Below are 16,608 nucleotides of genomic sequence, written 5' to 3' on the forward strand. Positions count from 1 at the left end.
ACAATACTTTTTCTATAATAATTTTTAATTAATAACAATCTCTGTTTAAAAATATAATAGATTACAATTATATTATTCCCCTATAAAACAATTGCTCTTAAAGTTTATCATGCTTAACTCTTAACTAATAAAAATAGCATGGCACCATGATATACCGTGTATATGTTTTACATCTATTACGTACTTTTAACATTTTTGAGTCCATCTCTCTTTTAGAGAATCTGAACATTTAATTACATTTACTAATACGCTTAACCTAAGGCAGCAGATACATAAACTCTGGTATCAAAATCGACACCATATCAACCCGAGCCTCTATATTCCATGCATGAAATTCTCTGTTACAATGCACACTTATTGTGACACAATTACGTGTCTAATTAGCATAATTACAAACCTGCAAATTTCTTTTGACCTAACCATCGTTCCACATGTAAAACATTATGAGAAACGATGATTATGCCAAAACACTTTATGCAATCTTCAAATATGTAATGCTATTAAAATTTATGAGGATCAATATGGACCCCTCGTAAACCGCATTACAATTCGGTCCGGTGCGTACTCCGGTGGATTCTTCGTCCACCCTTGCAGCCAGTAGTAATCTCCGGTCGGCGTGGCACGCCAAGTAATTCCTTTGTAAACTTTACGAACGGCGGATTTATCCCTACAAGGGATTTCGTCGCGCCAAATAACCGTCATATCGGAGCTGCTGATTCGGTTTGTTGTGTGCTTGTCGTCAAGTGGAACGCGAGGCTAAAGTGAATACGACGACAATGTTTCAGAGTTTGTATATGCGCTGTGACCTTAACAGATTCCTTAAGCATGTTTGAACAAATCTAATAATATTAACTGGTTACGGTCAAGGAATCTGACAACTTGGTAATTCTTAAACATAAAAACATTTGTATTAAATTATTAGAAAAATATAAAAACATATTTAAAACTTAAATGTAAAACTTATTGCAAAACAATTAGAAAATTTTGATTGACTCTTCCAGTATTTTAGATAAATCTTCTTCAGATTGAGGCAATGGCGAGATCTGCAGCAGGCGTTGCTGAGAAAATAATAATTAAATTTAATCTAACATTGCATAGCGTATGAAAAATCACTTATATAAATAAAATACATTTAGATACTGGTAAGTCTTCTTCCTCCTGTCGTAAGTCCAGGTAACATTCTAAATTATCTGGAGATGTCCGTGGTTCACCTTCGTCCAATCTCCTAAATCTTTACAGGATAGCCAAACTCATATTGGGTCGTGAATGGTAAAAGCTGCACTAAATGAATGTACCTATTCTCTTAACCGCCTTTAACCACATCTATGAGAAAAAGAAGGAGTGATCTTATTTCTAAAGTTCGAGGAGCCACACGGCTAAGAACTATCCACTCAACAAACCAGTTTCTTATAAAAAAAAAACAGAAACAGAGTTAAACCCACTCCTTGGCCTTTAGAACAGGCCAACCTGGGATTCTTATTGGCAATGGGCTAGCAACCTATCACTATTTGAATCTCAATTCAATCACTAAGCCATACAGCTGAGTGTGCCCTATCAGTCATTTCAGGAATGGATATAAACGTGATTACATGTACATATGTGTATATACCTGCGGTAAAGCTCCTTTGACTAACGCAGGGATGTCATCAGATGAATATCCGAGTGCACTCAGCCCATTCTCCGTTTTCATGACGTCCATATACTTTAGGATTGTGTCAGACAGTATTTTCCCGGCGTCCGCTTGCTTTTTCCCGGTGACGTCGGCCCCGAGGAGAGACGCCGCCTCCAAGTGTTTGCCGGGGTCGCTCGGCGCCGTGAAACGGAACACGGCGGGCGCGGTCACGGCTACAGAAAGGCCGTGGGGTATGATTGGGTCACTTCTGAAAATGTTTAAGTACAAAATAATAATAAAAAACAATATTTAAAAAAAGAAGAATTGAGAATGTGCAAATCTATCATATTTTATGGTATACAATATATGTATTTAAAGGAAGTCAACAAGGAAATGTTCTACCAGAACCAGTTTTGCATACTTATTGTACGATATCAAAGGAAAATTCCTCGTCAAAACAAGAACACATAATCCCATTCTAAGAATGGCATAATTATGTAATTGCAATATTTTAATATTTTTAAAATGTTTCTTACTTTGTATGTGGTAATCTTCGGAGGTACTTAACTGATCATGAAAATTCTTTCGCCGTTAATAAATGAATAAAAATAACATAACTAGGGGGAGCTGGTGACCTGCAGGTGTAATAGATCTTCTTGTATGCGATTGATTAACAACCTGCCACTATCTCTGCACCTCTTTAAGCAAACCTTATAAGGTAATGATGACCTTCGAGTTTAGCAACTACTAACGTACTCAACTCGCCTACTACGACTAACCTACGACTCTTTCTACCCCGCAAGGGATAGGGATATGTATAAATATACACGGGATAAATTACACAGATTGAGTTAACTTCAAAGTAAGTTTGAGTCTTGTGTTATGTGATACTAAGTCAACAATACTATATTTACTAACATATAACTTCTTATATACTACAATATCTTGTTTACCACATTATCACTTATTCTTATAAACAGTTTTATCTCGTTTTACTTATCGCATTTTATAAGGATTGAAGTCCATCTACATATGTATACATAGTATATATAAGTCTCACGAGCTATTTATACATATAACTCAATTTATAACATTATGGTCTTTTACCCAGTCTACACTCTAAGTTGAGTCAAAATCGATCGTGTAGAATTTTAATTAGGTAATACAACTGAAAATAATTACCTATTTTTTCCTCTACGCACAGACGCAGGAAAGGGATTATCGGTGTGGTAGATCTTCTAAAAAAGAAGTTATGGGATGCTTTCAATTTCTCAAATTATCGCCTCTGAACCAACTGAAAAAGCACTTTATTGATTGGCCTGGTTCTTGCATATTTATCTATTTAAGTAATTATTATAAAATATAGTATTGTAGAATTAGTATCCCATAACAGAGGTCTCTTAGTTTGGTGCTAACTAACAGATTACCCCCATGGGCTTAACTCAATCTGCGTTACATGTCCCTTATATAAGTTTATACTTCAAATGTCACTCACCCATAATCCTGTGGCACGAATGTCTTAACATTCCCAGCTATGGGATACGCGAGCCCGTGACAGAGGTGAACTCCCGCATTCCCGATGCCCACTCCCGCCATGGTGGCGGCCAAGTGCATAGTGGACCGGGCTTCTATATCGTCGGGCTTGTATACGGCACGGGCAAAGTACTTTTGGAGACTCTGAGGGTTAAACACACACACATCTTTAATATAAGTTTAAATGTATGCGTCGGTGGTCGAATCGGTATGGTATCCCGTTTACTTTGTTCACAGAAAGATTAAAAAAACATGTCTACGAACAAGCTTAAAATTATTGTTGTGACAACTGTGTTTATTTAAAAATTTAACACTGCTTGAATGCGTTACTTGTTTACTATTATTATGTATTAGATTAAGGCTCATTGTAAGTGAATTTAATTCTTTGTGAGTCAAATAAAGATCTTTAAACCTAATGCATGATGCGCATAAAAAGCACAATGTCAAATCCCGCCTCGGCCGTTTGCCAATGACTATTTTCAAAGTTAGGTAGGTACATTAGTTTGAATATTAATTAATGCAAGGTAAGGGAAAATATCGTGAGGAAACATGCACATTCAGGCAACTGGAAGTGTAGCCGTGATTGGGTTAGGTTCCCCTGTAAAGCTTGCGGAGGTCAGATAGGAGTCGCTGCGTTTAAAAACTTTACTCACCCAATCCAGAATCATGGTCAAAAAGGCGTATTACTAAATAAGACGCGTAGATGTAACCAGGACTAAAGCCAGAAGGAAGATATTTACATACATAAATATGGTCACGTCTATATCCCTAACGGGGTAGACAGAGCCAAAAGTCTTGAAAAGACTGAATGGCCACATTCAGCTATTTGGCTTAATGATAGAATTGAGTTTCAAATAGTGACAGGTTGTTAGCCCATCGCCTAATAATGAATCCCAAGTTTGTTAGCCTATCCCTTTAGCCTTTTACGACATCCACGGGAAAGAGATGGAGTGGTCTTATTCTTTTTTGTATTGGTGCCGGGAACCACACGGCACTAAAGTATATTAAGTATATACTAACTATTTACCTGTAAACAAAACCTGGCCCACACATCAGATATGGGATTGCTGCCCTGGTAAGTCGGCCTTAAAGCTGGATTGGCCGGCGCTGGCCCCCTCTCAGTATATGGAATGGCCGTAAAACTCTCCAGGGCATGACAGAAGATGTCCCATCCAGAATAGTTTGATACCTGTAACATTTTGTATAAATTAACACTTACTTTTGTTTCTCAGTTTTTTTCACATCTGTCGTATTTCATCAATATCAGTCTGGTAGTTTCTAAATTTATCATTACTTAACATAAATTCAAATTATTTTTGTCTTTATACTACCAACATTATTTTTCTAGACTAGACTAAGCCTAAGTCCTTTTCTTTGTCAAATTCCATCATCATCATCAGAGAGTTCTACTTTATCTAACTACTAAAAAACTACCTATTTTCTGTTTATAAGGCGAAGGGTCGAAAACGATGAGCTTGCATGAAGAGTTATAAATGTGGATGAAGCGAATCAAGTATGCAGGGATTGTGGCCAATGGAAAGATGTAGTCTCTGCCTGACCCCTCTGGAAAATAGGCGTGATTTTATGTATGCATGTAAGTGTGGATGACAAACCTTCTCAGGCAGACTCAGGGTGTGGAGAGGGTCTATGATGGCCAAGATAGGGCGCAGTGCCGCATGGGAGATGCCGGTCTTTGCGTGGATTTCTTCCAAGTCAAATATACTAGCACCAGTGGTTTCACTGCCTGTCCCGCTTGTTGTTGGAACTAAAATTGCAAGTACTAATATTAATACAAACATTAATACAAATATGAAAGGTTCCATTTTTTATTTAAAGTGCTTTGTTACTTCAAACTCACAAAAGATTTTGACTATTGGCATTGTGATGTGAAAGAACCAAAACAAAAAAAAAACTTGGAAGTTCAAAACTAATAAAGATGGTATTTTCTGATATATCACATGAAAACATATAAAATGTAATGCACTTACTTGCAATCATAGGTTTCAACTGAACAGTTACTTGTTTTCCTTTACCAACTGGTGCATTAACATAGTCCAAAAAATCCGCTTCAGGATCACAGTAGTACAAGTTTGCAGCCTTGCAAGTATCCATAACTGACCCCCCACCAACTGCCACAAAACTATCAAAATTTCCTTTCTTTGCAAATTTCACAGCATCTTTGAAACTGAAAAAACGTATGGTTATCCATAAGATTTTTAAGATTAAATTTATGTTTTGCCTTGAATACATATTTATACTTTTAATCTTTTCATGCAAAGATGTTGAAGGTGGTAAAGAAAATATCACTAACAATCAAGTTAATGGCAGATTTATTTTGAAGGCAGGCAGCTGGTATTTAATGCCATCTTTGAAACCTGTCTGCAAATATATTAAATTTTGAAGTGAACAGCCAGATAAAATAATGATTGTTCTGTAACTCAATCTAAAATTGACACCAGATTTATAAATGTATATTTTTATTTTAGGTTAACTAGGAGATAGTGGTTTTAGTATCAAGTTCATGTGCTCTAGCTTTAGGGATTAATAAAGTTTTACAGAAATAAAATTTAAATACCTAGAATCAGTAGGCTCCACCCTCACTTTGTCATAGATTTTGTAATTAATTCCATTTTTTATGAGTGAATCCAACACTGTTTTTACTGGACTAAGGCTGACTAGATTTGAGTCTGTCATGACGCAGACATTTTTGGCTCCAAGGTTCACCAGATCTAAGCCAACCTCTCTTGTCACCCCCAACCCATACCGCACGGTGGAACATTTTATCTGCAGGAAGTCATAGAGTATAGTTGATTGGAAACTTATTGGTCTTGGCTAATAGAAAGATGAATGAAGAGTAACCATGCAAAGTGATGATTCAAGAAGGTAAGGTTTGTAACCCAGCTTGGATCATTAAAGTTACAAGTTAACAGGGTCATGGAAGTCTTATAGGAGTTGTTTTATGTAATCTTGATTGTAGCCAACTAAAGTACTACTTAATGTTAATCTGATTACATCCCCAACACTCTCGAGAGGAGCCCTACCCTAGTATACTTTTTGACCAAGACCCTGGATTGGGAAAGTCAAGTTCAAATAAAATGAATGAAGATAACCCAAACAATGGGATAGGACAACTGAGTTATTATTAGACTATAATAATAATCAGTTACAATAGAATAGAATAGCAGCACATTCAGATACAGTGTGCAAATATTTTAGCAAATGATTAATTAAACACATATTTTAGCAGTTCCATTAGTTGTTTTGACTGTATACACATAGAATAATCTCATCTGCCTTTTGAAGAGATTTTTATAGCATTTTCAGGAAAACACAAAAAAGTTCAAAACTTTTACTAACCTCAAATGCATAATCCTTCAATGGTGTTGAGTTGGACACTTGAATTTTGCCCCTATGTGCATGGGCTGGGCATTGACAACTGGAAATTCATTGCTGTTACTGAGGTTCTTGTCATACGGAGCCGAAGAAAAGTCAGAGTAATACTGTACTTAAAAGATATACCTATTTAACATTTGCAAAACATGAACAAAATTGCAACTCAAATAAAATTACTTAGTATTAAGTTGAAAATAAAACACTACACTAACTTATAATTAAATTTAATTCCATAGAAATAAAAGACAGGTACTATAGGTAAAAACTTACGTTGCAACATTGATTGTTCTCAGAAGATCAAATACCCTTTTACGTGAAGCCATGATAGAAAACTATAATCAAAATAATATTGCTATCAACTTATGAATATTTGATATCGTGTAATGTCGTGGCGTTACAGACACTGAATACACAACACAACAGATATTAAAATAATCTATCTTTGTGTATAAATAAGCTATCCTATTCTTGTGTACTTTGACTCCACACCCACGTCGACATTTAATAGATAAGAGGGTATATAGGTAGGGATTCCTGTAATCTGTAGGTCTAAAGTCTACAAATCTACGAGTAATCTGAATATTGTATCGAGACAATAAAAAACAAAACAAACTGTGATATAGGAAACCCTAAATACAAACATATTTGTGTTACCAACACTTACTAAAAAATCCCAAGTTTTTCAGAATTTCATTTTTTTTATAGTTACCGTACCTAAAAGGTAAAAACGTGACCCTATTACTAAGCCTCCGCTGTCTGTCCGTCTGTTTGTCACCAAACTGTATCTTATAAACCGTTAAAGCAAGAAAGCAGAATTTGTGTTGTGCCATTGCAGCTATAACAACAATTTTTAAGCAATTCTTTTGTCGATTTTAATAAACAAAGAGAAACGTGAATACGAAGAATACATATTTAAGTAACAAAGGTGATATCTTTTTTTATTAATACTAGCGACCCTTAAAAATCAATATAAACCTTCCTCAGAACCACCCACTTTACAACATTTCAAACAGAAACAAAATCCGTTTATAACTTTTCGCAAACATACAGATAGAGAAAATAGGGGAATGTATTCTATAATATGTGATGATGAAGAATCTACCCTATCTTTTCCTTTCATCACTTACTGTTTAATTATATCTCATCATGTCGAATAATCGAGTTCTAGTCGTAGCTCTACCCGTGTTAAATTCTGCTAAATTCCAAATCGTTATAAGTCTAGACCTAGCAGTTTGATATGTGCGTAAAGTGTGTCAAATCAATCAATCAGTTTCCTTTTATATATATTTTGTACCTTGGCACGTAGTTTTCTTATAGTTTCGCATATAACTTAAAGAAGGTTATCCGCAATATCGGAAATTTACAGGAATTTTTGTTTTACGCGTGCGGAACCGCTTGCGTATTCTAATGCCTAATAAAGTCATGAAAAAGATGTAACCGTATCATACACGTGGCTCCTTAGTATTGAACGTACATTAAAACCTTCCTGACCCGTGGAACACCAAAGTAGGTAGTTCACCTAGGTAATTAACGGTTAACTTTTTGTACCCCTGGTAAACCTAGGTGTACTTACACAAGCTTTAATTTTTCTGTGAGCACTTTTTGAATATCTTTTTGCTTATTATCGATAGCAACTTGTAAGAGCGTCCTTTGATTACGATTACAAGTATAGAGGAATGATTTTAGTTCATCGGAACTTTTTCCCTGTAGTAAATTATCAAGCTCATCCTTTTTACCATTCAGGACGGCTTGAAATGATTGATTTATAGATCTTAGTAAGATTTCAACATCAGATCCTATTTCTGCCATATCATGAGGAGTATTCCTTTTGTCATTAAGGGCGCTATATATTGCACGACGCATTAGCAAAAGTCGCACAATTTCCAAGTGATTTCTCTTTGCAGCGATGTGCAAAGGAGTGTAACCTTTATCATAACCATCAGCATGCCTTATTTGTTCGAACTTTGGTTTTGTTCCTTCAACGTCAACACGTTGAGGATCAGCACAATGAGACTTAACATTAACTTCAGCACCGTAATCGAGAAGCATTTTGACAATAGTAGCAGTACCAAACTCTGCAGCAAAATGTAATGGTGTCATTCCAGAAATGTTAACATCTTTAACAAGACCTTTATTTTTTTCCAAACAATACTTTACAATCTCTTCAATATCCGATATATGATTCCCACATTTATTGATATGAAGAAGTGCATTATGAAGAATGTTATTACCTGTTAGCTTATCCTTCACAAGGATGTCAGCTTTGTTGTTTAGTAGACATTCTAATAAATCTCTTCTAGCATATAGAGCAGCATACAGAATAGGAAATGTACCATATTTCCCTCCTTTGTTGATATCAACCGCTCTTTTGCTTACTAAATATTGTAAAACATCTAACTGACCACCTAAGACAGCAATCAATGCCGGCGTGTTTTCTGAACGAGTGGTAAAATTCACATCAACGCGTTGTTCCTCTATCAGGTATTTCACTATTTCCTTGTGACCATTTAAAGCGGCTGAATGTATTGGAGCATAACCAATTGCATTATACTCATGTAATTTATTAATTAATTCGTCTTTTTCTATATTTTTCAATGTTGACTCTATAGCTTCTTTTTTACCGTTTATGGCAAATAAATTTATTGGTGTATTTTCTTTTTCTCCATATGTACAATAAAAATCTTTAATTAATTGTCTATATTTGCTGGCATAATTCCAAATATATGTAGCTTGCTCTTCACAGTTGCTTAATTTTCCATCTTTTGTGCAAGCGTAAAAAATGCACTGAGGCAGCCTTGTACTTCTTTCCGATGAATTTTGATTGCCTATTAAAAGAAGAGCTTTTCTTAATGTTTCTTCTTCTCTCTCTTTATCCATAAGATTTAGTCTTATAACTTCTTGTACTAATCTATGTACACTTAATAAACCTCTTTCTAAATTTACCAATGAATATTGCTTTAATAATTGTACAGCAGCCCCTAATTTTCTTTCATCATCTTCCACTAGTTTTAAAAATATTATAGTAGGAATGTCATGTGGTGCACAGTATGCTGTGATATCTAGTATTTCTAAAGCTTTTCCCCCAAATTCCTTCTTCTTTATCTTATCGATGGTAACTTGGAAAGTTGTAAACGTCGTTCTGCTATACTCATCATTACTATCATCTGGGAAAGGAAAGTTAAGTAATTCTTTTGTTTTTCCTTTATACTCTTTTAGATAATCGAAAATTTTAAATTCTCTATTTGGCTCTACATTTTTTATTTCTTCATCTACTTGTTTTATATATGAAATTGCCTGTGTGAGAGCTAAAGGAAACCACTCTAATTTTTCTGCTAACATTTGAATTTCATTGTTTTGTAAATCATTTTCTATATTAAGCGCCTTTTTAATAAAGTCCATAGCTTCTTTTTCAGTAAATGTACCCAATTTTAAAACTTCTATATTTCCCCATTTCTGATTACGGGATGTGATAATGATATAGGGTTTATTGGTATTGGGAGGCAATGACGGTAAAAAAATATCTATACCTTCATCACCATCTTGAGCTCTACGCTTTTCAGCATCATCAAAAATAAAAAGACTCTTTCTCTCTGAGAAAAATTCGTATATATCTCTAACAATTGATTTTATATCTTTTCGATTTTCTTTTATACCTTTCACATTGATTCCTAACTTATCCTGAGCTAACCTAAGAAAAGATTCAGTAAGAGTTTGATAACATTCAGCATTAATCCATATAACATTGCCATGATATTCATTTCTATAGGCATAAGCGTACTTTCTAGCCAATTCGCTCTTACCTATCCCACCCAATCCACTGATAGAAATTATTTGTGACATTACTTTTTTTGAACTACTTTGTATTTTATTATGTAAATCACTAATTTCTTTTTCTCTGCCGGAAAATAAATCTACAGGATTTCTTAAATCAAATTCTATGTTAAATTTAACAACATTTTTAAAAAAATCATCATCTTTTTCTAAATAATAATCACCGTTTCTCCAATATTCTATTGCTTTATTCTTTATCCTACCGTAACTCTCTGCAGCTTCTTCTTTAGTTAGTTTATAAAAAGTCCTAAATTCGTCCTTAATGATCTCAATTAATTCCTGTCCGTTAGCTTGTCCCGTAAAAACTTCTAACTTACTTATGAACTCTTTAACATTGTTTCTATCATTATTATCAATAACTAATGTCTCTTTTGGGAAATTATCAATCTTAATGTCAAATCTATAACTATAAATATCTAAATTCCTTAATTGAGAAGAGTCTATTAAGTTTCTGATGAACTCCAGAGTGTGTCCTTCAGTACTTCCTTCATTTATTAATCTTAGCATGTTTTTATTCTTATCATATACGAGCACATTACCAACAAGCTTTCCTATATTTTTAATATCTTCTTTACTGAGGTCTTTCCCACGACCAACGAAACTATTATCAATCTCGATAACTTTTTTGGATTTATATTTCTCAAATAAATTTAAAATTTTACTACTTAATTGTTGCGGCCCTTTCAAAGTAGGATTTATGTTACCAAAACCAACAGGTAGCATTACAGGTTCTTTTTCTGTTTGATTTACAATTTTTTTCTTCACAAGTTTACATGGCAAACTAAGAGTATAGTCAGTTAAGTTGCTTACTTTACTTTTCAATTCTTCTATAAACAATTTAGCGCTTTCATCCTCTATCATATCTGGATCAGCAAACTTCAATTGTTTAGTTTTTGTTTCTAACAAAAGAACATTTCCACCTAATTCTTCAATAATGTCTTCACCCACTTTTTCTAAGGAATCTAACGACTTAATTACTTTATTAACTAAAATAGCCCTATTATTCACATCATCTAAGCCTGAACTGGGTTTATTGTCAAAAATAACGTTATTGGCATACTCATAAATAATTTCTTCTTTAAGTACTTTTTGGAAAAAATCTTCCATATCATCATTCATAAAATTCGGATTGATTTTACCTTCACGATAATTATTTCCTTTCCCATCTTGTTTAATATCCTTATTAATGTCAATAATGTTTTTGGACAAAAAGACATGATAGGTTTTAAATAATTCCATTCGCATCATATTATTATAATTAAGTTTACCACATATACAACTAACGAGAGCTTTTGCTAACAACTTAATACTTTCTTGACAAGAAATACTTTCAAGCATTGTAACTATGTCATGATTTTTAAATAGGTTAAATTGGAATCCTTTGGAATTTGTAGAAAAAATACTATGTGCGACATCAATTTTTTTGTTTTCATTAAACCGATCGTCTAGAACAGCATTAGTAAAAATAATGTACCTAAGATTCAAATCTTTAAAATTTCCAATAAATACAGGATCTTCAGTTATGTTATTAAATTTTTCTTTACTGCTTAAATAGTCCGAGAAGTATTTGCCCAAATAAAATTTATCGTATTTTGGATTTTTAAATTTTTCAATGGTCACTTTACCTTTTTTAGGATCATCTATATGCTTGGCTTGCAAAAGAATTATTGTCGATGTTTCCTCTTTATCATTATTCTGCCAGTACCGCATAACTACATCATCAAAAGCTCCAACACCTGTTATATTTGTTGTTAAGTAAAATTTTTTTGTGTCTCTTTCTCCTCTTAATTTGCCTAAAATTAATAAGTCAATTTCATAAAAATGTCCATCAAGACCGCCTGTAGTGCCTTGCCTCTTTTGGACTGTGAATTTTTTTGAGGTTTGCATTATGATAAATTCTCTTTGATTGCAAGGATATTGCGTATTTTTAACCACTTTCTGAATGAGGCATTGCTTAAAATTGTTGCTAGCTCTTCAGTATGAGCTTGAAAATTTTGGTAAATGATTTACCATTCAGACTATTTTCATTCTAGTTTATCTTTATTTCCTTTAAAATGCTTAAAAGGGATTATTGTATAAATTTTTGGTGACAGCTAGTTGGTAGATTTGCTCCTTTTATTTATTAAATAGTAATGGAAGTTAAATCTTGCCAAGAACGACATGAGAAATTTTAATTTTATGCTTTGTCTGTAATTTTTCTAAACTTGGCTAGAATTTCTTTCTATGCAGTTATCTTCATAAAATTCAACAGTTCTTCCAAATAGGAATGTAATGATATTGGGTATTGCACTGACCAGAGAATGTAAGTACTGTTTATAACAGTAAATTTAAATATATATATTTATCAGGTCTGATGCGCATAATTGGTATTTTCAAAAATATATTTACCAGAAGTAGGTTTTTCAAATATATTCAAATAAATTGTAGTCAAACAAGTTGGAAACTCATTTTTTCGCAAGAAGTAGAGAAGTACAGATAATTTTTACAATACCTAAGTAGATTTCAGCCTACAGTAATAGTTCTTTTGCTGTATGAAAATAAATACCTAATACAAAATAATATTGATCATGTATGTGATTGTGAAATCACAAAAGTAATAAAACACGCCGGCCGCACCCTACAATAACAACACGCCAGCTGCTTTATTTAGGTAGATATGCATGTATTTAGATATTTTACTTCTTTTTATTTGATAGTGCCATGAAATTCCAATATTTGCGAAATTTATTTTACTTTTTATTATAATAATTATTACTATTTACAAATTTAACAACAATTAACATACCTCATATAAATACCGCTATCATTCAACATTCCGCCATCATATCATCCTCGTCATCCTGTCACAAACAGTGCTGTCACATGACAATTATGAATTCCCCCAAAATTCTTCCCGTAACAAAAAATTGTAATTTTAAGGAGGAAGCCAACTGTTTGAAAATGTTATTTATTATTGATAAATATTTTTTTTATTTTTTACATATATTTAATACTAAATAAAAAAAAATTTTATAATATTATGTAGCTTTCGTTTTTATTTTTTCTAAGAAAGATCACTATGATTTTAAATTACATTAGCTGTCCCGGCAAACGTTGTTTTGCCATATATAACTAAGGGGTATGAAAAATAGATGTTGGCCGATTCTCAGACCTCAATATGCTCATAAAATTTCATGAGAATCGTTCAAGCCGTTTCGAAGCAGTACGGAAACGAACATTGTGACACAAGAATTTTATATATAATAAGAATATCTATTTAAAGCAGTAACTGTCAACAACCTGTACAGCTGGATGTGAGCCATAAGGCTTTTCGAGATTGTGGACTCTGTCTTCCCCGTAAGAGATATAAAAAAAGATGAAATTTTTCGGCCATCCGATGATAGGAGTAAAACTTTCGATCAAATAACAAGATTTACAGTTCGAAACAAAAGTCTATTCCCTAATAAATTTTTAATTAAGTTATTGCTCATTTCTTACAGTTTACATTTTGAAAAAAGATTAGTAGTAGTTTCATGTCCTTTGTCATGGATCAACAAGCGCGCTATCTGATCTATAATAATTGTCTTGTTTAATCTCTAATACCTGGGTAACCGAGCGGTACTCAGTGGACTTAAAAAAACCATACTAAATATTAAAACAAAAAAAAACCTATCCGTTGCTGTGATCGATCCGGGGTACTCCGATGTGAAAACTGATTTCTCTATTTTTTGTTTCCTGTTTCAAACTAGTACCTACTAATTAATTATGCAAGTCGTTGATAATTGTCAGTGGTTCCAAATAACATCAGAAAAACACAATATTCATTGCCTAGCAACCATCTTATACTTATGGGAAAATTATTTTAGGTAAAAAAGGGAAGAATGAAATTAGAAAATAAAAAACAATTTTTCCACACATGGAATCAGCTTTCAAGAATGCGAGTACAAATTAATGTAGGTATATAAAAGGTACCACATAGATTACAAATATTGCTCGTTTAATAGGACTATTTTTTAGACGTAAGTAAGAAATAGGTGCAAGTTAGTCCGAAATGACCTAATCTGCTTAGTTATTTATTAAAATAATGATTTTTATAGAAAATAAGGGCTAACGTTCACAGATATTTGCAAATAATTCAAATCTGAAAGGTACTTAGCTGATTAGCTTTATGAATCTTCCTTATTTTTATGTTTAACACACCACTTTGTGATTGTGCGACGTAAACATTCGACAAGACGACAAGATTCTACTTACTCACAAGATAGATTGATCAGAGTTTTGATACAGACGCTTTCTTAGCGGGTGTGTTGTCGATCTAATTGTTTATAATCGATGGAATTCATAATATCACTAATAATTATACATTAAGTACCTATTAAATAAAATAAGATTTTACGAATTATTAAAACATGTTATCTTTATTTTTCATATAGTTTTTAAGCATAATATACCCAATATCATTAAAATCAAAATACAATATGCTATCAAAACAGGAGAATATAGTATGTTAGAGCGCAACAAAAAAAAATATTTTAATTAAAATTCATACTTAATTGTCTTTTTCATTAATCTTTTTAATACACACATACATGTATATATTCATGCTGAGGCGACAGTCTTGAAAGACTGAAAGGCCACGTTCAGCTACATGGTTATTTAATCTTTTTAAATAAGACCTAAATTCTCCCATACTCATTGTATTTCCCCGCGTAAAAGACATCCTTTAAATGTTCCTTTGAGGAATCAGAACTGAATATACTCCCAAATTTGGGGAATCCCTCTTATCTGGCATCACTGTCCTGTCACTCACTAATTTCAGTGTCAACTTGTTTCGTTCGACTCTCACGACTTGACTTCGACTTACTGTGACACATCACAATTTTTTTATTCTCCGTTGTGGCAAACAAAATTTTTCATATCCTTTTGACAGGATAGAGTTTCAGTCAGTTCTCGCTTAAAAATGATTCATTTTATAATAATGGTTGAGTTATTGCTGTATGTATTTTATATCGCCCTTTCTTAGGACTGCTTTTCTTTGTCAAGCTTCGTGAATAGACCTCCTGACACGTTGACAAGGCATATTTATCTTCTCGCTCACTTTTTCTTCTTTTGGCCCACTGTCTTGGCATTTCCTAGTGTCACGTACAGTAGCTTCTCCATACTTGCCACTATATTTCTCGAAGTTGAAGAGTGACAATCTCTTCAGGCCAGTGCATCTGTCTTTGGCAGGATCTCTACACCCACGTACAGTGTACCCCATCCTCCAGGAATGTCAACCCGCGAGGAGTCAGTTAACTGGAACCGCTATCAACTTAAACCGCGGTTTTAGACGCCTAATTCTTTTATTTTAAATATTTTCTTCCAGCGACTGAGACCGCTCATGATTTTAAAAATATTACTATTGTAGGAGCCCAAACTGTACAGTCAAGCGCAATTAGTATTTAATAATTTAACATCAAGAACAATTAAGTACAATTTTACATGAAATACAAACAATCAACTAAGTAATTAAAATATAATAAAAAATTGACAATAAATAATAATTAATAATGTTACCTTAAAATTCAAAAGTCGATTAACAACGACTAAGTAAAAAAACCTCATCAAAGAAAAATATTAAAATTATATATACACAAATTATGTAAAAAATTGTCAACGTTACGACATTAAAAATGTTTTCTTGCTTTGTCTGTACTAAACTTTTTTTAAATTTTTTTCTAAGGGCCCCTCTGGATTCGAATTTTGGACTCGTATCGCAGATTGACGGTCTTTAGATGGATCGCAGTTTAGATGGGGCAAAATATACCGCTTTTTTTCTATATTTTTTTCTGTTTGATGGATTTTAGTAAACGTAGGCTTTATTCGTATGTTTTAATTGAATTATAAGGCTAGAATAAACAATAGTAGCACATCATTTTTTGTCGGTAGTGTAATGGGTCTTAAACATACCATTTGTGCTAGCCAGTGGCGCCGGTGGTTTCAAGTCAAGGATACGGAACGATAATGGAATAAGAAATTTAATAAAAATACAAGTAGACATCGAAGTGATGTATTAATAAATTCATACAGATTCCGGTCACATACAATACATTAGAAAAAAAAAATTATATCAACTACAACTTCATAGAATAAAACATCTTATACTCTATTAGCATCATTTGGTTAGATAACTTTTAAATAAGTAACATACTGACAGGCTAAAATGGCATTAAAATATTTCATCACAATTAGATTTTCTCAATATATTAAATAAATATCAT

The 16,608-nt window shown here is 33.1% G+C and overlaps 2 protein-coding genes across 6 annotated transcripts; both read right to left on the reverse strand.

Annotated features, from left to right (window-relative positions):
* Positions 1-7: 7 nt before the first annotated feature.
* LOC106138185 (probable hydroxyacid-oxoacid transhydrogenase, mitochondrial) lies at positions 8-13,172 on the reverse strand. Of its 5 annotated transcripts, none has more exons than XM_013339255.2 (10): positions 13,155-13,172; positions 6,809-6,870; positions 6,503-6,581; positions 5,721-5,929; positions 5,134-5,330; positions 4,759-4,910; positions 4,173-4,334; positions 3,108-3,289; positions 1,610-1,880; positions 8-1,058 (listed from the first exon to the last, which is right to left on the reverse strand). In XM_013339255.2, exons 2-10 carry the CDS (start codon positions 6,859-6,861, stop codon positions 975-977), a joined length of 1,389 nt encoding a protein of 462 aa, XP_013194709.2. In that variant the 5' UTR covers positions 6,862-6,870; positions 13,155-13,172; the 3' UTR covers positions 8-974. The 5 variants fall into 5 exon arrangements, with proteins under 5 accessions (XP_013194709.2, XP_060808900.1, XP_060808929.1 ...); XM_060952917.1 differs by lacking the exon at positions 13,155-13,172 and adding an exon at positions 11,995-13,127; XM_060952946.1 differs by lacking the exon at positions 13,155-13,172 and having other exon boundaries at positions 6,503-6,645; positions 6,809-7,683.
* Positions 7,706-11,986, reverse strand: LOC106138183 (uncharacterized). The gene has a single exon (XM_013339251.2). The coding sequence runs from the start codon at positions 11,705-11,707 to the stop codon at positions 8,108-8,110; it is 3,600 nt and encodes a 1,199-aa protein (XP_013194705.2). The 5' UTR covers positions 11,708-11,986; the 3' UTR covers positions 7,706-8,107.
* Positions 13,173-16,608: the final 3,436 nt, after the last annotated feature.

Source organism: Amyelois transitella, chromosome 3 (genome assembly GCF_032362555.1).
Source record: "Amyelois transitella isolate CPQ chromosome 3, ilAmyTran1.1, whole genome shotgun sequence".
Classification (NCBI taxonomy): domain Eukaryota; kingdom Metazoa; phylum Arthropoda; class Insecta; order Lepidoptera; family Pyralidae; genus Amyelois; species Amyelois transitella.